General features: G+C 40.4%; 1 protein-coding gene across 2 annotated transcripts in view; it reads right to left on the bottom strand.

The window, feature by feature from the left end:
* ZWILCH (zwilch kinetochore protein) overlaps positions 1-22,129 on the bottom strand; it is a 39,259-nt gene that overhangs the window by 5,898 nt on the left and 11,232 nt on the right. The window contains exons 5-17 of one of the 2 annotated variants that reach the window (XM_047739195.1): positions 18,825-19,024; positions 17,594-17,664; positions 17,096-17,251; positions 15,647-15,718; positions 11,299-11,392; positions 10,760-10,809; positions 10,013-10,118; positions 9,418-9,497; positions 6,609-6,765; positions 6,093-6,121; positions 4,065-4,201; positions 2,819-2,914; positions 1,277-1,389 (exon numbers count right to left, since the gene is read on the bottom strand). In XM_047739195.1, coding sequence (XP_047595151.1) covers positions 1,277-1,389; positions 2,819-2,914; positions 4,065-4,201; positions 6,093-6,121; positions 6,609-6,765; positions 9,418-9,497; positions 10,013-10,118; positions 10,760-10,809; positions 11,299-11,392; positions 15,647-15,718; positions 17,096-17,251; positions 17,594-17,664; positions 18,825-19,024 — 1,361 coding nt within the window. The remainder of the gene's footprint in view (positions 1-1,276; positions 1,390-2,818; positions 2,915-4,064; positions 4,202-6,092; positions 6,122-6,608; positions 6,766-9,417; positions 9,498-10,012; positions 10,119-10,759; positions 10,810-11,298; positions 11,393-15,646; positions 15,719-17,095; positions 17,252-17,593; positions 17,665-18,824; positions 19,025-22,129) is intronic. The other variant, XM_047739196.1, reaches the window with a different exon arrangement.

Raw genomic sequence — 22,129 nt, 5'->3', positions numbered from 1 at the left:
ATCCTCTTTGCTAAACTGTTCAAGTTACCTGACCATTTTTCTGAGTTATTAATATATTTTTCTTACTGATTTAGAAGTTCTTTATATACTAGGCAATTTTGTCCCTTTTCTGTACATGAGCTGCAAGTTGATTTTCCTAGTTTATCACTTGTTGTTTTGTCTCTGGTATTTTTTGTCATGCAGAAATTTTAGTTTTCTATGGTTGATTTTCAAGCTTTATACCTTCCAGGTTTTATATCACACTTAGAAAAGACAGCATGACTTTAGCTGATGGTTCTTAGAAAAATTTTTCAGTTTCTTTAGGACTTTTACCATTCAGCCATACGAATTGAGAAGTTTCCATTCTAGCTGAGAGAAGTTTCCATTATGCTTGAATCAAAAAATATTTCAGGGAGAAAAACAAACATTTTCTGGAAATAATTTTGCAAGGTATCAATCTTTAAAACAGAACTATTTGCATAGTTCTGCAGTTCAACAACCAGCAGCGGCTGACTATAAGAGCTCTTTGAAATCTTTTCAGATTCTGTCTTAAAACTATCAGATTTGGGGCGCCCGGGTGGCTCAGTTGGTTGGGCAACTGCCTCTGGCTCAGGTCATGATCCTGGAGTCGCAGGATCGAGGCCTACATTGGGCTCCCAGCTCCTCAGGGAGTCTGCTTCTCCCTCTGACCTTCTCTTTTCTCATGCTCTCTCACTGCCTCTTTCTCGAATAAATAAATAAAATCTTAAAAAAAAAAACTATCAGATTTGATTTTGGACAATCATTGCAATATCTGAAATGCAGCCATTTAAGATGTACAAAATGAGAGGACAGCACCATGCAATCCACACACATGAAGATAACAGTTTTACAGGTACTTGCCAAAGTAAAAATACTTGGAGCCAGCATATCATACCAGGGGCTCACACACATTCTCTGACTGATGTGGACCATCTTTGATAGAACATTAGAAATAGCAACCCTCTTCCAGCACTCCCAGAGAAAAGATATTAGGGCAGAAATATCATCATGAAAGAGTGCATAGAAGAATGAGCTGGCATTTCAATCTCATAATCTACTTTTACGCCCTGTATCCCTACTGCTCAACCTCTTTTAATAAAGGTTCCTCTATGTAGGATACCTCTTCCAGGGTTTTTTTTCCAGAATAAATATGTTATACACTTAGAGTTCAGGAAAATTATTTAAAACAGCGTGAGACTATCATACTATGCCAGTAAAGATTCGATTTCTCTTCTATTAGAAGAATTTATCTGAACAGATGACAAACTATCTTTACCAGGTTTATGGAAACTCAGATGGTCTACCGGTATGCTGTCACTCAGCTGCCAAACTGTTTTCACCTTCTTCTGACCACCACTTATTTCCACTTTCCATTTCTGTGGCTTCTCACTAAGGAAAGAAGAAAACATCAAAGGGGGAAAAAAAGCCCAGTTAGTTATTTCCTTCCTCCCTCCCTCCCTCCCCACTCATGAGTGAAATCCTGGATGTCAGAGGCACGGAAGAAGAAGAAACGGGTAGGCCACAATTCTAAATTATGGGTTTTGAGTCAGAACTACCTACAGGACATTGACGTTGGGCATTCACATCTAACATGCATCTAGAAACATGACTCGAAGCTCAGGAAACAGAGACATGAGTTATGAATCATCATTAGCACAGAGGAAGCAAGGCCTTAAGTATGAATACAATCAACCAGGGAAGATGGAAAATAAGAAAAAGAGGCAGAAGGTGGAGTTCTGGTGAAAACCCATATGAGAAGCAGGCAGAGGAGGAACATGAAAAGAGATCTACTCTCAGTCTTGGAGGTGGGCCAGAGAGATAGAATTAAAATTAAGACAAAAGCTACGTCACAGAAATGAAGCAGGGGGATAGGTCCAAGAAAGGAATAGTTTTAAATGCCAAACAGCCTTGTAAGTGCTTACTTATAAAGAGAAAAGAATTGGTGGGCCAGCTAATGACACAAAGAGCTAAAACACACTCTTTTACTGGAAAGTTGTCCACTGGATTTGGCAATTAGGAGGCCACTGGAGACCACTGTCAGAGCAGTTTCAAGGAATGACCGAGTTTGGCTGAGAGGGAACCAAACCAAGGAAGGATATAATCAGAATGACTTCAGTAGAAGAGAAATTTTAAGTACACTGCATGCAGAGGGAAGAGCTGGGGAGACCATCATTGGAGGCAACCTCAGAGTCTATGTGGATGGCCAGTCTGTCACTTTAGCGTCACGGTCCCCATACCTCCTCAGTCCCAAATCCTCTCACTCCCACAGCCATACCCTTGACTTTGTCATCAATACCCTGATCACTTCCTTCCCAATCTGTCATTTCCCTTCTGGCTACATTTTCTGCCCTATACTGTGAAGGAATTACAGATTGAGAGAAAAATGAAGGCTAGAGGCCCACAGGAAGGAAGAGAAAAGACAAAAGAAAGGACTGGGAGAAGAAAGACGGGGAACTCCTATCAGATGATAGTCAAAAAGCAGGAGAGAAGGGATTAAGGTTTTGGAGGTGAAGCAGCTCTTGCTCATAAGATTCCCCAGGGAAAGGACACAGAAATTGACCAAGAATTATAGCCAGGCTTAGAGTGTAACTTTTTTTTTTTTTTAAGAGTTTATTTATTTGAGAGAAAGAGAGTGAGCATGCACAAGTAGGGGGAGGGGCAGAAGAAGAGGGAATGAAAGCAGCAAACTCCACACTGAGTGGGGAGCCAGACACAAGGCTTGATCCCAGGACCCCGAGATCACAACCTGAGCAGAAGGCAGACGGCCACCCACACCGCCCCCCACCTTAAAGTATGATTTAATTATTAAATTGCTGACCTTTGATATAAGCTTTTTACAGCAGTTGGTCTGACTGGTAGCTGAAAAATGTGTTGTTCATCAAGAGGATTTTGTTTGTAGTATTTTACACAGGACCTAAAACAAACAAACAAAACAAACCCAAAAAAGGACATCTTTTGGGGGAAAAAATGCCCCTTGGAGATAAAGGCTTTCTGATAATCTAAAGCTCTTAAGGGAAACATTTCATCCAGGACCACTAACCAAAACAATAACAAAAGAATAATTTCAGGGCCACAAAAGTAAACAAAAAATGCCCCCTCCCCCAACACAAAAGTTGGGTTGTTTTTGATTCTGAAAGCAAATCTCATTCAATTTTTTAAAAAATTTTTAAATCAAAAGAAGACATATTTCTCACAATGTAAAATATATTCAAGTTGAGCCAAAGTAAAGGCATGAGTGGGAAAGAAAGAGGTATCAGAGAAAGAAAAGCAAAAAGAAGCAAAAGAGAGACAATGATATAGCCTCCCTGGTTTTCAAACTCTAGAGAATTAAAGAGTTAACTCATTTACACTCTTCATCTTTAATGACAATAAATCTTTTAGAGTCTGTAAACAACAACAATTTCAAACTTTTCCCTGTACAACTAAGACAAATTCTGATTTCGGGAAAGGCCCAAGGAAAAAGCCAGCCCTTCCACCAGATGGTTCACTCATTTCCAATCTGAGGCTTCAAATACACGTAAGACGCCAGCAACCCACGTAAGAGGATCATTCCAAGCTGTTTCTAGTCAAACTCATCAGTGGAACCTCTAAAATTACAGCAGTGCTATTGACAGAGGTCTGGTAATAACAGTTGGTTCCACTCAAGTACCGTATGGAGATCTAGCAATGCTTAGTTTGGCTGCAATGTATAAGGACAGAAAGAAAAGAGAAGGAAGTAGTCAAGAAGCACCTATTAGGTGCTGGGTTCTTATACACATGCCATCATTTAACCCCAACAACAAACACATAAGGTTATTAGTTCCTGTTTCTAGATGAGAAAACAAGATGCAACAAGAGGAAACTTCCCCAGGAAGGCAGAAAGTGCTAGGCCAAGTGTTGAACCCGAGTCCTTCTGAATCCAGAGCCTTTCCTTTCCTCCGACTGGGACTGAGAACCATTCTGCTGTGGAGACAGGCTGTACAGAGTCTAGCCGAACTGATAATAAAAACTGCACACATTTTGGCTCCAGCTATTTCACAAGAGAATTCATGTGTATGTGACAGGACCAAGAGAGCAATACTTACTGTGTTAAAGCAAAGAGGAGCTCATGTTGGGGCTTAATGAAAAGCATGCAACTGACTAATATTTCTAGAATATGGTGGAGTTTTTGAACACGATACACCTGTTCTTGTATATCTACTGATGGAGTAATGAAATATTCCTGGAATAAAAAACAGTACAAGCAAAATAAGAAGTTAAAGAATGAGAACAATCTTTACAAAGATTGCTATGCTTGCTAAACCTTAACTATGCTTGATTTAGGGAAAAAAACTGGAGGCAGCCAGAGAATGTGCCACCTTTCAATATTATTCTCTAGACTAAACCATAAGTGAAGTTGTTACTGAGAATGTTCCCAGCAAACCGTTACATTCTTTGGTCAAATCAAATCCGAGAACTGCCCTACCAAGGAGGCCTGAGTGGGTAACTAATACCACCCTCCGAACTCTCCAGATGGAGTGACTGGCAAATCCACAAGATAATTCTTAACTTCAATACCCTTGCCAACCAGAACTGTCCACCTCTAAAAATAGGTAACAGTACCAAGAGATTAGTCAAGTGTGCTGATAAGCTTCCACTCAGCTATTATTGGCAAACTGGTACAACCAGTTTAAAAAAAAAAAAAAACTTGGCAATATATGTCAAGCATCATAAAATGCTCAGACCTCATCCTATTTTTGAGAAAAGATCCTAAGGAAGTACTCCATGGTAAATATGGAAAGTGGAAGTCTATGATGGCCCCCAAGATTCCCACTGCCTGAAGTACAGATCTTATATAATCCCTTCCCCTTCAGTGAGGCCAGAACTTGTGAATATGATGGGATGTTACATCCATGATAAGGTTACTAAATGACTGACTCTGAATTAATCTAAAGGGAGATTATCACCTGGTCAACACTATGATCTACCTAATGAGGTGAGCCTTTTAAGAGAAAGTGATGCATTAGAGATGCTCTCCTGTTGGCTCTGAAGAAACAAACTGCCCACCATGTTGTAGAGAAGGCCACATGGCAAGGACCCATGAGCAACCTCTAAGACCTAAGACTGGCTCTGGGTCAACAGTTAGCAAGAAAATGGGAACCTTTGTTATCGGACCACAAGGAAATGAGTTCTGCCAACAACAAATGAGAAAATTTAGAAGAATATTTTTCCCTAGTCAAGGAGATGGCTGACACCTTGATTTCAGCCTTGTGAAACTCTAAGAAGATCCAGCTAAAATGTACCCAGTGTCCAACCCCAGGAAACTGTGATCTAATACAGCTGTGTTCATTTACAGTTCTCAGTTTGTACTCCAGGAGTACCCCCTTATCCAAGGTTTCACTTTCCACGGTTTCAGTCCTCCTGAAAGGTCAATAGTGGTCTAACACTAGGTCATAACACCTACATCATTCACCTCACTCAATCTCATCAGCATTTTATCATCCCACATCACAAGATGGGTGAGTGCAGTAAGATATTTTGAGAAAGACAGAGACCACACCATATAACTTTTATTATATTATTATAATTGTTCTATTTTTAGTCATTGCTGTTAATCTCTGACTGTGCCTAAACTTTAGGATAGGTGAGTGTGTATAGGAAAAGACACAGTATACATAGGATTTAGTACTATCCATGGTAGTCCCCCATGGGTAGGTGGGGACTACTGGAATTTGTTATGCAATAATAGAAAACAAATACAGTAAGGAAAAAGCATCAGAATGATTTGAAATAAGAGAGGACTTGTTTAAAAAGACATATTCTTGAGCCGCAGGCCTATGGAGTCACTAGGGCCCAGGAATTAGTAATTCAGTAAGTCTTCAAGAAGATTCTCCAAGTTTAAGGACTATTGTGTCAAAAGTTTGGAGTCAAACCATATTAAAATAAAAACAGGCAAATGAAATTGCTAGGGGGTATTCATGAAAATAAAGAGTACTTTATCTGTTATTTATTTATTTTTATACTCATCTGTTTCCTAGATCCTAGGACAGAAGCTGGCACAGAATAGGTATTTAGTATCTATAGGTAGAACGAATAAAAGAAAAACCAACTTTAAAATAAAAAAAAAAACTCACCAAGTGATTCAAAGATGCAAGTTCCTGACCTAGTAAGAAAAAACACATAAATGCAAATAAGTTTCAGGTATTGTCTATTAGTTGCTAAGGAACCTAAGTAAAAAAAAAAAATTTTCAAGATTTTATTTATTTACTTATTTATTTATTTGACAGAGAGAGAGAGAGAGAGAGAGAGACACCACAAGTAGGCAGAGAGGCAGGCAGAGAGAGAAGAAGAAGCAGGCTTCCCGCTGAGCAGAGAGCCTGATGTGGGGCTCGATCCCAGGACCCTGGGATCATGACCTGAGCCGAAGGCAGAGGCTTAACCCACTGAGCCACCCAGGCACCTCTTAATCAACTATCTTTATCAAGAAGGAAATTAAGTGCCAGAAAACAGAAGTGTTGATTTCACAGTGAACCAAGGTGAAAGCCAGGGCTATAACTGACAGGGCCAAGTAGAAAGAGAACACCTGAGAATGCCTCTGGCTGAAGACTGTGAAGTACTTTTTAATTTTTTGAGCTGGGAAAGGGACTCACCTATGAAAAAACTGATATAATCTTTCTTTAGTTTGTCCAGACCAATTTCCAAAAGCATCTTGACTGGAATAGTCCCACTGAGAGCAACTGAGTCCATGGTTCCATGATAAGACTGATGGATAAGCTTACTTAGTAAACTGTTACTCCCGCTGTGGAGCTAGAAATTTAAAAAAAAAAAAAAAAAGTATATATATATATATATATATATATATATATATATATATATAACCATAAGTAAAAACAAACAAATCCAATAAACAAAAGAGAAGCAAACTGCATTAGCTACAAGCTGAAAATGATAAGCATTTTCAATCTCTTGATACCATAAACTGTTTGAATAAAAAGCCCCAAGTTATAAACATGTCTGTTCCTGAAGGGTCATTCCTATATGATTTGCTTTAGCCCAAAGCAACTATGAAGAGGTTCAACTGATCACCCCCAGATACAATTCCACCAAGGAGACAGGGTTGGTCCTCTGGCGCTTTGTAAGTAGGACTTATTTTCTCCTAGCTGATTAAGTGCTCCTGGGCATCCTTCCCAACACTGAACATCTTCCTCTGCACAGAACACCTGCTACTTCGGGACAACTTCCTCCCTCATTGGTCTCTGTGTCAGAAGGAGCTCCTCGGCTACAATATTAACACACTAACTAGATCATCTGCAAATCAAGAGCTGTGAACATACAGAGCTAAAGCAGGTACCAAATACTAAACACTTCGTTTTAAAGGTTTTTTTTTAAAGATTTTATTTGTCAACGAGAGAGAGAGCACAACCAGAAGAAGCAGGCTCCCCAGTGAGCAGGGAGCCTGATGTGGGACTCGATCCCAGGACCCTGGGGTCATGACCTGAGCTGAAGGCAGACGTTTAACTGTCTAAGCCACCCAGGTGCCCCAACACTTCATTTTAAAGATACCTGAAATACTGGACGTTTTCTCACTAACGTCTATTTTCTCTAATCTCCATCATAATTTCTGGCATTTCCCTTGTTTCAGTGAAAACGATTTCCGTACTGTTTGCACTCATTTCACATGGCAGGGATATACTCGCAAACATCTCACAAACATAGAAGTCACATGAGAAAACCTCTACGGCAGAGGTCACACTGTCTACAGTTGCCACCGCCCAGTGAAGGGCAGCGCTCACAGGCCTTCGCTGTGCAGTGGATCTTTGCACTTACCCACAAAAGTTTCTAAGTTTTACAGTTATGAACTGGCAGCTACCCTAGTTCATAGAATTCCTATGAAATGAGGAATCTTTTGGTGTCTAGTTTTTCTTAACTTAGCTTTTTCTTGATTGTAAAAGCACAAGTTCATTGTGGAAAATCCATAAAGTATAGAAATGTAGAATGCAGTTGGAAAAATTCATTTGTAACCCTAGCACTAGAGGCGACTGCTATAACATTTTGGTATATTTATTCCCAGGTTTTTCTCTCCAAAAGTTACTTTCTTTATGCAATAATGTATAGTCCTTTCTTTCTACTGCAGATTGTAAGCATTTCTCCACATCACCTGCTGGCACCATTTTAGCAACCATCACACATGCCAGTATGTGACCAGATCATTATTTACTTAGTCCTTTAATGGGGAATTTAGGTCATTTATAACTTTTTGCTACTATAAATGAGGCTGTGGTGACTATTCCAGTACATAAAATCTTGATATGTTCCTAGGTATGAGCTTAGGGTGGATCCTAAGAAAAAAACTAATGATTCAAAGGGCAAGCATGATACACTTTGAGGATCTCAATGCATTATCCACAGTTGCTTCATAAAGAACATTCCAATTGTGCTCTCATCAGTAGTATATGAGAATGGTTACAGCAACAACAATGACAGTACTAGTATCTTACACATAATGAACATCTAATTATGAGCTGGGTGCTAGTTGTATTACATGAATTAAATTATTTAGCACTAATGGGGCACTGGGTGGCTCAATGGGTTAAGTGTCTGCCTTCAACTCAGGTCATGATCTCAGGGTCCTGGGAATGAGCCCCACAATGGGCTACCTGCTTGGCAGGGAGCCTGCTTCTCCCTCTCTCTCTGCCACTCCCCCGTGCTTGTGCTCTCTCTCTCTCAAATAAATAAATCAAATCTTAAAATGAAATTTTTTTTTCCAGGACAAACAAAAACTAAAAAAATTTGCAATCACCAAACCATCATTATAAGAAATACTGAAAGGGGTCCTCTAAGCAAAGAGAGAGCCTAAAAGTAACACAGACCAGAAAGGAACAGAGACAATATACAGGAACAGTCACCTTACAGGCAATACATTGGCACTAAAGTCATATCTTTCAATAGTTACCCTGAATGTAAATGAGCTAAATGTCCCAGTCAAAAGATAGAGAGTATCAGATTGGATTAAAAAAAATAAGACCCATCGATATGCTGTCTGCAAGAGACTCATTTTAGACCCAAAGACACCTCCAGATTTAAAGTGAGGGGGTGGAAAACCATTTACCACACTAATGGACATTTAAAAAAAGCTGGAGTGGCAATCCTTATATCAGATAAATTAGATTTTAAACCGAAGACTATAATAAGAGATGAGGAAGGAAACTGTATCATATTTAAAGGATCTATTCAACAAAAAACAAAATTTTTAGCTCTACAACAACAGGTACTTTTCCTATCCCTACTGTACAGATGAGGATGTTGGGGCACAGGGACGTAAAGAAATCCGCTCAAGTTTACATAGCTAAGAGAGCAACAGGGCTGGATTCAAATTCAGGCAGTCTGTTCCCAAGCCCATGCCTTAAGCTTCAGGCTACGCCGCTGAAAAAGTGTTCTCACACACACTACTAAACCTACCCACGGCTGGATATCACCACGTTGGAGACTCTGGATGACCAAGGTGAAGCACTTCACCAAATCTTGATACGAAATCACGCCTTAGAAAACAAGTCAGTGCAACATTACTTTCATGGTATTGCTGCAGATCAAATATATCATCAATCTTAAGGAAAGACAAACAGAAGACAAGTATCTATATTTTATGGGTGGGGGAAGGGGAAAGAAAATACAGGCAAAAAGAAAGATTAAACACATTTCTAAAGAGAGTAAGCTCACTGTCACAAGGTAACACAGTGCAATATTAAGGAATATCTTTCCCTTTTTCTAATAATTATAATGTCACTAAGGTGGAGGTTTTTAAATGTAACATAAAAGCCACCTATGTCTTATACTCAAGGCAGGAGAAAAGAACAGACTCTATGAATTGCCTTCTCTTAATACAATTCTTGAGTAGAACGTGCCAATACATTATTAGGAGTGAATTTGAGAAAACAGGAACCAGCCTTCCATAGAAGACTAGTAGTACACTAGTCCTGTATGATCTTCAAAGACTTAAAAGTAAACCTAACAAATGCAGGAAACATTTTATTTCACAATCATGACAGACACGTACTACCACTCATTTTGAACCACAGCTGCTCGGCAAAATCCAGATCCCCCCGTACTGTGAAGAGACACTCGATGGAGCGGTCAACCGCAGCACTGTCATGCTTCACCGTCTGAAAAAGCAGTGTCAGAGAGTGACTCAGTTTATCAAACAAGAAAAGGAATAGTTTAAAGCCAGTGAGCTTTCAAATGCTGCCCTGAGAAAATTGGGGATCCACAGATGGGAATGAATTTTCTATACCTTCATTCATTCATGACGAGATATAAATCAAGTGACAGTGAAAAATGGGACCCCTAAAATTGTTGTACAAGTATGATGCCTAAAAGCAAGCATTTGACTTTCCTTTGACGCAAAAATACCTAATGAATTGACATTTGTCTCCATTTTCCTGTTTCATCAAATGACAACCTATTTAGATGAATTTAATGATACCAAGAAAAGCATATTAACAAACCATCTCACAGAATATTAGTATGATAATACCATCTTATAGCATAGTGACATAGTCATTTCTGCTTCTTTGCAATTGATCAATTAATAATACATACACATTAGTTCTCTTTGAAAGCATTTCTTAGTTCTTAAGTAAAACAATCACCAGTGCTGACATTAAAGACCAACAAAAAACTACCCTCAAAATGCTGCCTTAGCTATCCCAGATCCACTTGAAATAATACGACATGAAGGACAGCAGTGCAACCAAGTTTTAAAAGCTATTTCAGTGCACATTTCTAACTGGTAAGAGTCGCTTACCTCTGTGTCTTTTTTTGTAGAATCAGTAAATCCATCCAGCTTATTTAAGTCTAGAAAGTAGTAAAAGCTTGTTAACTCTAGATTTTATTTTCCTGCTTTCTAAATTAATTTCTATCCTAATCCTGTTTTCAAATGGTAAATGAGGACAGTAGAAGTATACCAGGGATTTTAGCAAATTACTTGACTCTCTACTGGCAGTTATGAACTGAGATACAGTGAAAGTCACTGACACACATTGGGCACGTGGTAGGTGCTCAAAGGTTTCTGTTTCATCCCTCTTTTCCTTCAGTCTTAAATACAGCTGTGGTATATAAAATTTAAATTCAGTACTATTCTTAAAAATTACCTAGACCTCTACCGTTAGTAATTCAGAACAAATCTGTCCCTCTGACCATGAGAGACCTCACAGCTTTATAAATTTCCCAACCAAAAAGAATACCAAACCTAGAAAGACAACTTATTTTTAAATTTAGAAAAGTATAAATTCTCAACAAAGAAAAATCAACAATATACACAGCGTGAGTTAGAAAAACAAAGACCATTCAGAAATTCCTGCACAAGTTCAACAGCAGATTTTACTTCCAGAGGCTCAGGCCATTCGGTTACACCAGTCCGCAAACCATCAGCCAAAACCTAAGGGAGATTTTAAAAAAAGAAAAGAAATCCAATATTTTTTTAAGAAAAAAAAAAAAAAAAAACTTCATCAGTAGGAATATATTTAATACTAATATTAGTCATTATAACATTTCTTGAACATTTCATGAACCACATGCCAGGAACAGTTCTAAGTGTTTTATATGTCGTATGGTATTTAATCCTCATAAAAACCCTATCAGGCAGATATTACTATCATTCCCATTTCACTGAGGCCAAGGGAGGTAAAGTAACTTGCTCAAGGTCACACATTACTGACGTGCCAAGACACACACCCGGCAGTCTGGTACTGAAGATGGTGTTCTAAGGGTGATGCCATGTGCATCAGTGCTGCCGAGGATTCCAGACTCATGAGCCTGCCCTGAAGACACTCTTGTAATTTTGGTTAAAAAGGACCAATAATCCAGGTACAATAATCAGGGAACAAAAAACGTGAAACTGAATGGAAGTTTATATAAAAATAATTTAAATGTGGGGCGCCTGGGTGGCTCAGTGGGTTAAAGCCGCTGCCTTCGGCTCAGGTCATGATCCCAGGGTCCTGGGATTGAGCCCCACATAGGGCTCTCTGCTCAGAGGGGAGCCTGCTTCCCTTCCTTTCTCTCTGCCTGCCTCTCTGCCTACTTGTGATCTGTCTGTCAAATAAATAAATAAAATCTTTTAAAAAAATAATAATTTAAATGTATATGTCTATACATTTAATATCTATACCAAAGGAAAGGGAGACTGGAACAGCCAGGGGAACAATGTGAAGCATCAGCAGCACTCAAATGTGGGAAGCAGGAGCTGCAGAGAAGGAACATGGAACAAGATGGAGAGGGTGGGGCAAGGTCCAGCCACGGTGGAGAAAACACCTACGGAACAGTGAGAAATGAGGGCCCCAAAAGATCTTAAAACTTCTAGATTTTTTTTTTTTTTTAATTTCATATGAAAGACAGTAGCCGTTGTCAATGTTTTGGCAGGAACATGGCATATCAAGGACTCAAGAATTTGTGTTAGAAATACCCAGGATGGATTCTAAGGAAAAGAGAAAGTACAATGTTTCTCAACAGAGGTGATATCAATTTCTACCCCTTGAAGGCGGGGGGGGGGGGGGTCTTTGGAAAAATGTGCAGATAGTTTTTGGTGACACAATGACAGGGGGTACAAGGGCACTTTGAGTATTTAGTTTGGTAGGGGCCAAGGAAGCTAAACATCTTGCAATGTGTACAATGGTCCCAAAGCACAAAGAATGGTTATGCCTAAAATGCCCATAGTGTCCCTGTTGAGAAACAATAAATGACCATTAGAGTAGTCCAGGAGGCAGGGGATAAGGGCTTTAACTAAGATGGGCAGTGAAAAAAAGCTTAAAGGAAAAAAAGAACAGTTTATTAGAGAGAGAGGGAGGGAGAGAGGAAGGGAGATGTGGAAAAAATAAAAGAAAAAAAATCCTAGGTATTTACAAAAATACAGGGGACTGACCTTGGGAGAGATTGTGGCCATGGGCACATCTAAGATTCTGTGAATTTACAAGGGAGGTTTTAACAAAACATGGACTTTCAAGTCAAACAGACATGCATGTGTTTGAATGACAGACATGTATTTGAATCAGGTCTTCCACATAGCAACTGCTGATGCCTCCAGCAAAATAACCGAACCCTCCAGCACCACATCCCTGACACAGAGTGGCAGCTTCTAGTTGTGGCAATTCTGATGAAGGGATAGTTGGAAGGCAGATAGGGGCAGGGACAAGGGGCCCTGCCTTAAGAGGAAGCCACCTTTAAAAGGATTTTACACCACCTTGGAAGGAGCCCTCCACTCTTTCCCTTGTGACAGATAGGGACAATAACCCGAACCTATGACAGGCGTAGGGAGGGTTAGTCAGATTAACAGCCTGCTAACAAGGCCATAAAAATCCCTTGACTGAGAAACTCAGGTCCCCTCCCTTTTGGGGAGCTTTGTACCATGAACCTTGCTTTGCTGCCCACCACTCTGTCTACCTCTTCATTCTTCTAAGTGGTATAACCAAGAACCAGGGCACAGAAGGGGAAAAAAACCTTCTGTGTTAGTGTGGTGGGTAGCAATCGTTCCTACTAACCTAAAGTAGAAGGATTTCTAGCCTGGGAAACTGAAGGAATAGTGGAACCACACACAGAAATGGGGGAGGGGGTTTCTCTGAGGGGATCTTGCCTGGAGAAAATCTCAAATTTCATTTTGGAAATATCGTTTGAGGCAACAGCCCTCTACTCAACTGGGAAATGATTCAGTGGAAGTGGGAAGGAAGGGGAATGGTATCAGCTTAAAGAAGAAGAGTCTGGAGTTCCCTCATAAAGGCATTAGCCAAATCAGTGAATGACAGGGTTTGAAGAGAGAAGGGCAGAAACATGAGGATAGAAGTGTGATGGAAGCCCACAGGTAGGGTCCTAAAAGAGAAGTTTTCCAGAAAGAAAGGTGAGAAAAAAATACCAGGTTTTATACAAACAGGGAAATAATAATTGGAGGTAAAAGTATTAGAAATGCTTGGTACTGTGCTAGCTGCTGTAGGCACAGAGTACCTGGCTCTCAGATCTAGAAGGACAGACAGAGAAGAAAACAGATCACTGTGTTTGATAAACACTCTGACAAGAGGTGTGAGGAGTGAGCTTTCACAACACCAAACACAGGCAGCATAAGCCACTCTGGGGGACCAGTGCAATCACCCTAGCTAAGGACGTCACAGAGAGCTCAGGGTGCGAGAGGGACACCCCGGGCAGAGGAAGACGCACTTACCACAATGGGACAGCATGACAGGACCAGGTACAATAAACAGGCCAGGGTTAGGGGATCAGTGGGAGCAGAAGTAGGGCAAGAGATTAAAGAAAGAACTAAGTTGGAGCTAATAAGAACATGAAAAGAAGATCCAAGTCGGTAAGCCATCTGGAAAATGCAAGTCAAAACCATCAAATACCACCTCATTCCCACTAGGATGGTAATAAAAATTAATAATAATCATAATAAAAAGACAATACCAAGTGTTGGCAAGGATATGGAGAAACTGGAACACACACTGCTGGTAGGAATATAAAATCGTACAGCCACTTCGGAAAACAGTTACAGTTTGGCAGCTCCTCCAAAGCTTAGAAACACAGTTATCACACTGCCAGGAACGCCACCCAAAAGATGTGAAAACGTATGTCCCACAAAACTTATACAAGACTCTTCACGGCAGCATTATTTGTAATAGTCAAAAAGTAGAAACAACAGAAACACCCATCAGCCGACGAGTGGATGAATGAGATATGCTATAGCTATGTGATGAACTGCTATTCACTGATGAAATGGAACAAAGTACTATAAAAGCAGACCAGCAGCTGCAGGGCTGGGGGGCTTGGGAGGTGACTGCTAATGGGTACGGGGTTTCTTTTGAAGAAAATGCTCTGAAATTATATGTGACCACAGTTATACAACTCTGTAAATATATGAAAACCCACTGAATTATGTACTTGAAACAAGTGAATTTTACGGGATGTAATTTATCTCAAAGCTGTTAAAAAAAGGGGCGCCTGGGTGGCTCAGTGGGTTGAGCCGCTGCCTTCGGCTCAGGTCATGATCTCAGGGTCCTGGGATCGAGTCCCGCATCGGGCTCTCTGCTCAGCAAGAAGCCTGCTTCCCTCTCTCTCTCTCTGCCTGCCTCTCCGTCTACTTGTGATCTCTCTCTGTCAAATAAATAAATAAAATCTTAAAAAAAAAAAAAAAAAAAAAGCTGTTAAAAAAAAAAAAAAGTAATAAGTAGGGCAAATGACTGAATGTAAACGGCTCTCTATCCCAGGCAAGGACATTTTGAATTTCTACTGCATTAAAATGAGGCACCCCTTTGGATTCAATTTGTAGAATAGAGTAAAACTCACTGAGACATAAAATTCTTGAAACATATGCTAGCCTTTAGCATGAGTCAAAATCCCACTTATTAATAAGCAGATTATACATGCATTTGGGATAAACTGGCAGCCGACCCACCTAAAGAGGGGAACCTACTGTCTGAATAAAAACTGAACACTCTAGTAAAAAGGCGGAAGAAGTGTAGCTCTTAACTAATGCTCTCTGTGATTTTAAGGACAACCACCATGCAGTAAAATCATATCATCCAAATTGCCAAGATTATCTACTGAATACACAACAATTGGAACAAATTTTGAAAAACTAAGTAACAATGACATTAGCAAATATTCTTATGAAAACATAAGATTTAATACAAGTCACAAATTCCAGGATACTCACAAGGAGAAATTTCAGTTCTCTCTGAAGATGATTCAAAGGACCTCTGGGCTCTCCCAATTCCACTTTAATATTCTAAAAAGTTCCCAAAGTCAGTTTTCACTAGTAATCCCATCTTCTCTGCATAATAGTCACAGTTACTTGCATTTCAAGCTCCCCACACATTAAAAAATATATTTCGTAAAGCACTAATGAACTGAATAAATAGGGTAATACTGCATTTAGAACATCTTCCCCAGAGACACCATAGATCCCGTCCATCCCAAGACAGTAACCTAAACTCATGCCACCAACCCCTCTCTCTATACCATGATTGTGCCTACATCGAACGACTGCTCTCTCCATACCCTCTCCTGCCCTCTCCCTCTGAATTTCCAAAAGAAAGAGAGAGAAATGTAAATAAATACATCTTAAGACCCAATGACAAACTCAGCATTACCACATACCCAAAATAAATAGTAAATATGTTCAAAAGACTCCTTCTAGCTAAACCAACGATGTGTTGTCTTAGCCAGAGGTCACAGTTTTAGGAACTTTCTAAAACCTTAAAAGAAGTGGGGGGGGGACCACAATTAACACTATCAGGCTTCTGTGTACAGAGTTTTCAAAAACATAGCTGAGATTCTACTATATATGCAATTTTGTATATTTTCCTTTTGTTTGCCTAACAATAAGCATTTTTATCATTAAAGACACTTTAAATCATGATATGTAAAGAATGTATAATATTTCATCAGGGAGATCTATGTTAAGCACTTCCCTATTGAACATTCGGGTTTGTTTTTAATATTTTGGAAACACAGTCATTATCACGGTGTGGAATATCTTTGCACATATATTCTCGCTACCAATTCTGATTAACTTCAGACAGATTCCTAAAAAAGTAAATATAAGATGAAAAGCCTTAATAGTATAATGGTTCTGGATGTGTTGCCAATATCTGCAATCTTTTAAGAATAGCAGAGATAAGTCACTTGATTATTTCACTTGGGTCCCAATTCAAGAGACTTTATTGGGGCGCCTGGGTGGCTCAGTGGGTTAAGCCTCTGCCTTTGGCCCAGGTCACGATCTCAGGGTCCTAAGATCGAGTCCCGAATCAGGCTCTCTGCTCAGCAGGGAGCCTGCTTCCTCCTCTCTCTCTGCCTGCCTCTCTGCCTACTTGTGATCTCTCCATCAAATAAATAAATAAAATCTTTTTTTTAAAAAAGAGAGAGACTTTATTAATCACTAGAAAATTCTTAAGTTACATAACCACCACCATGGGCAACTGACAGATGAGGTCATCCAGCCAAACCTCCAATGGCTGCCCCTGCGAGACTTCAGGAGTAAGCTGGGCCTCTCAGAACCATCCAGCAGGCAGGGCTGGGGCTGGAAGTACGTGGCACCAGCAACAAGCTAGTTAAAAGTCAATCCACACTGAATAAACTCAAAACAAAATACAGTTCACTCTACCAGAGTTGCAGTTGAAGAAAGAGGAGGGATTTGAAGAATCTCATCAACGGGACTCCAGGAAATATCCAAAGTGATTGTAGTTTGTGACGTAGCAAGTGTGTCATCCAAGGCTGTGGACTTAAAGAGCTCATACTGGGCGAAGCCCCTGGCTGTTACCTGAAAAGAGCACACCAGCCACCATTAGCTACGCTTTGACACAGCCAGAGGCCCATTACCAAAACTACCTTGGTTCTTTTCCCAGCAGAAGAAAAAGCACCACACTTTTCTCCCAAATGGAAAAATAAGACAATTCTTTTTCATCACAAAAAGTGGTTACAAGGCAAAGGCAGCATCTATTTTTAGTCATTAACTTAAGTGAAAATAAACACAAACATTTCGATACTTAAAAAAAAAAAAACAAAAAATAACTTGTCATATTATGAGTGAAAAAACCCACTAAACTAGGTTAACAGGTCCATAACAGTCTGAAGAAACTAATGTCACAGAAGAAATACTTACAGTAGATAAATGATGTCTTTTCTTATGTGAACTTTTCAGGTCTTCAAGATTTACAGAGTAATTTTTATCAGCTATAAGACATAAAAGAAAAACAATTTTAAAGGTACAATTCAAAATTATACTGTTAGAGTTGGAAAATGACAACCCCTCAAATTCTGAGGGCAGCGCAACTTCACACTAGTCATTGCTGAAATTAAGTTTTAAATCCAGATGAAATGTTGACAAGGGAAGGAAAGTGGAACAAAGGTCAATACTGAAACCATGCCCCGTAGGGTTAATGAGGTTGAAACACAGCAGAAAATTTAAAGCTGGTTTTTCAGAGACCTGTTTCTCTCTCATCGGCTATTCCATCTTTTCGGACCCCACTAACGAATCCACTAGCTGCCTGTGCAGAAGCCTGGACTCGAGGTCAACTGATAACGACTCCAGCCTACGAACAAGCAAGGCTCTGCATCCCTTACCCAAGATAATGAGCCCAGACCCTGTCAAACAGTTTCCAGGGGCTCAGGAATGCCCATAGCTCCTGCTCCTTGTCCTAAGATAACTTCCTGGTGTCAGAGACAGAATCATGCCTTGTTCTGGTGTTAATCTCCACCCCCAAGTGATCATGGGATAGATGTTACCTATGTTTGCCCAATGCACAGGCTCCATCTTTCCACATGAACAGTCACAAGCTTCCCATGCCCTTTTCATCAATATGTATGCAATCTCAATTCCTCGGATCATAAACTTGCTCAGTCAGGAAGACAGATTTAGGAATATTCCTCTGTCCTCTCTACGGGCTGCCTTTCTCATAATAAAACATTCTCTGCTTCAAACCCAGTGACTCATTAGAGATTTGGTTTACTGCACACTGGACACAAATCTGATGTCAGGGTTTAGTAAGAATGCTACTACCAAAAATATAATTAAACATCTACTATGAAATAGGAATTATATGGTTATATTCCATTTTTTTAATCCTCTGATGAAAATTTCCAAAAATACACACATATAAACCAAATGAAACCCAAATAAAACTAACAAAGCCATAAACTCCTGTTCAGATTTTTGGAGCTCTGTTTCTGGAATACTTCCTATATGCCACAAGTCACACATCAGAGTAGGTTCCTGGTGGGTGACAAGTTCCACTTCTTTCTTCACAATATGTTTTCAGTAAAAACCACAACACAATAATAGTACCAATAAATAAATATACACCCCCACAAAAGTAAGATGAGTGAGCTCTCACCTTTACAACTGACTGTATATAAGACAATTCCTGTAATGCTGTGATTTGTGGTGACGAGCTCAGCTCCAAGCCAACAGGTCCCTTCAGGATCTGAACTGTCGCACCTTACCCACAGGGGAGGAAGGGCAGTAACCGGCTGATTAATCTTCAGGTGGGTCATATTAGGATTGTGAGCCATGGTGTAAAGTCCGATTAACTGCCTTGAAAACAAGAGTAGGAAGAACAAACTGTAAGTAGAAATTGTCCATCAACCAAGTTTTCATTTCCAAAGATATGATGAAGGGCACCTATGATTCTGACACTGATCCTCTGGTCACCAAATAAGATTCTGTCCCCAACTCTAATGTGTGGGGTTTTTCCTCATACCAAGTAGTTCTCTGACACCAGCTGGGTGTCCTACAATTCAACTCAATTCTGACATCATCTACCCAGAGACAGCATCAGATGCGACAGGTTAAGGTCTCAGTCCTATAAGACGCCCCCCTCCCCCCTGCCACCCACCTTCCGATGACAAATGCAGGTCCAGGTTGTCACCTGTGCTTCTGACTGACCAGCTATAGTCCTCCTTGGGTTCAATTAATTTGCTAGGGCGACTTACAGAACTCAGAAAAACACTTTACTTACTGGATCACTGGTTTATTATGAAAGGATATAACTCAGGAACAGCCAGATGAAGAGATGCACAGAGCAAGGTATGGGGAAAGGGTGTGGAGCGCCCATGCCCTCTCTTAGTGAGCCACTTTCCCCAAATCTCCACCTGTTCACCAACCCAGAGGCTCTCCAAATACTCTCCTTTTGGTTTTCTATGAAGCCCTAGTCACACAGGCATGAAATGATTAACCACCAGCCATCTGGGACTGAACTCAACCTCCAGGCCTTCTCCCCTCCCTGGAGGTAGGGGTTTGGCTGAATGTACTAACCCTCTAATCACAGGGTTGGTACTCTGGCAACCCCACCCCCTCAACCCCCAAGTTACCTAGGGGCTTTTCAAAAGCCACCTCATTTTTTTTAAAGATTTATTTATTTTAGACAGAGAGAAAGCATGTTAGCAGGAGGGCAGGGGGGCGGGCAAAGGGAGAGGAAGAGAGAGAAAGAATCCTCAAGCAGAGACCCTGCTGAGCAGAGAGCCTGAGGCAGGGCTGGATCCCAGGACCCTGAGATTATGACCTGAGCAGAAAATAAGAGCAGACTGTTCAACTAACTGAGCCACCCAGGTGCCCCCAAAAGCTACCTCACTAACATAACAGAAGACACCTTCCTCTTTCTCCTCCCTTAGGAAACTCTAAGGGTTTTAAGAACTCTGTGCCAGGAACATTGGACAAAGACCAAATATGTTTCTAATTATAAATTCCAATACCCTAGTATCCCAGGAACAAAAATCTGGAAATTAAGTGGCAAACTACATAAATATTTCATCCAGTGATGAAGTGGGAGAAGGACACACCAGGCATACACCAGAAAGTGACGAGAATGTAGCTATCTACAAGCAGGGAGTGCAATAGGGTAGGGTAGAGATTCAGTAGGAGTCAAAGTAGGCTGTGAGGTGAAGCAGAAGAAATAGGTATGATACGTTAATTATACCTCAATAAAGCTGGGGCAAGGAAAAAAAAGGAGCCAGTAAGTACATGAAAAGATGCATGAGGTCATTAGGCACTGGAACACTTAAGGAAAACTGAATAGTCTGTGAATGAGATAAAAGTACTGTAATTGTTAAACTTCCAGATTTTGATCATTATTCTGTGGTTACATAAGAGAATATACTTGTTCTCAGAAAATGCATAGTGAAGAATTTAGAGGTAAAGGAGCACAGTATCTCCATCATTCTCTCAATATTTCATTTAAAAAATGTGTGTGGGTGACAGGAGTATGTTATATAGGTGGCAGAGTGCGGGAGGACTATGAGGAGGAGGAGGAATGAGAGAGAAGATGACAAAGCAGATTCGGCAACATGTAAATAACTGGCAAATCTGGGTCAAGGGTATACAGAAGTTTCTGTGCTATTCTTTCAACTTTTTTGTAAATTTGAAAGTATATCATAACTAAAACTTACCAAAAACTGTAGCTGGAAATTTTCCAGAGATGAAAACTTAATTTATTACCAACAGATGTTCAACAAAGGAAGTTCTAAGGGATTGTGCTTCAGAAAGGAAATACAATAACCCCAAAAAGAAGGTCCAAATGCAAGGCAAGGCAATGATAAGCATAGGGATAAATCCAAACAAGCACTGGATGGAGAAAACAACACCAATAAATAATGTTTATGTTGCAGGGGAGAAAAGAAAAAAAGGTCAAACATGACTTAAAATCAAGAAGCCATAAAAGACTGATAAATTTAACTACAGAAAAATGTCAAAAGCTTCTACCTGGCAAAATAAACAAAAACCACCACAGGGAGTCACTTTGTATTATTATTAGAGTCCTTATCATTCGCTGTTATTATTTATATAACTTATATCCTCCAGAACTCCTTGACAGCAGTAACTTTGGTTGTGGAAGTGAGGGGGGCCAGCTCGGGAGCGCTGTACTCAGCTACACAGCAGGGAGGCAGGAAGCGAAGGTGGGCTGGTAGACGGGGCAGCAGGCTTTCTAACAGGGGCACTGCTGGCATCGGGGTGGGATAATTCCTCCTTGAGCAGGAGAGCCCGGTACACTCTAGGATGTTCCCTATCCACAGCCCAGGCCAATCGCTCCCCTCAGACACTGTAACAACCAAAAAGTACCCCTGTGTATTTCCGAATGCCCATTGGCTATGGCTCCCCTGGTGGCAGAGCTCTGGAGTAGAGAGTGAAGGTTCCTATGCGTCATTCATAAGAAATTTGGATTGTATCATGAAGCAACAAGAACCAGCAAACGACTTTTAAGCAAGGAAGCAACACAACCACGCTTTCAGTGATTTCTAAAGATCTCTGGTGGCAGTGAGGAAGAAAGACTAGAAGGGAACCAAATACAAAGTAAACAATTAAAAAGCAATGGGGCACCTGGATGGCTCAGTGGGTTAAGCCTCTGCCTTCGGGTCAGGTCATGATCTCAAGGTCCTGGAACCAAGCCCCACATCGGGATCTCTGCTCAGCGGGGAGCCTGCTTCCCTCAACCCCCTCGGCTTGCCTCTCTGCCTACTTGTGATTTCTCTCTGTCAAATAAATAAAAATTTAAAAACACACACACACACAATTAAGAGGCAAGAGCAAATGGTATGGGGGAGTGGAGAAAGGGACCAGGACACAGTCTTCTTGGTCATGCTTCAGACACCTATGAGATATTCAAGTAAAGCCATCCCTGAAGATTTGGGTATCATGTCTAGGGAG

Source organism: Lutra lutra, chromosome 7 (assembly GCF_902655055.1).
Source record: "Lutra lutra chromosome 7, mLutLut1.2, whole genome shotgun sequence".
NCBI lineage: Eukaryota > Metazoa > Chordata > Mammalia > Carnivora > Mustelidae > Lutra > Lutra lutra.
The sequence above is the reverse complement of the archived record's forward strand: the minus strand, read 5'-3'. Positions and strand labels throughout refer to the sequence as shown.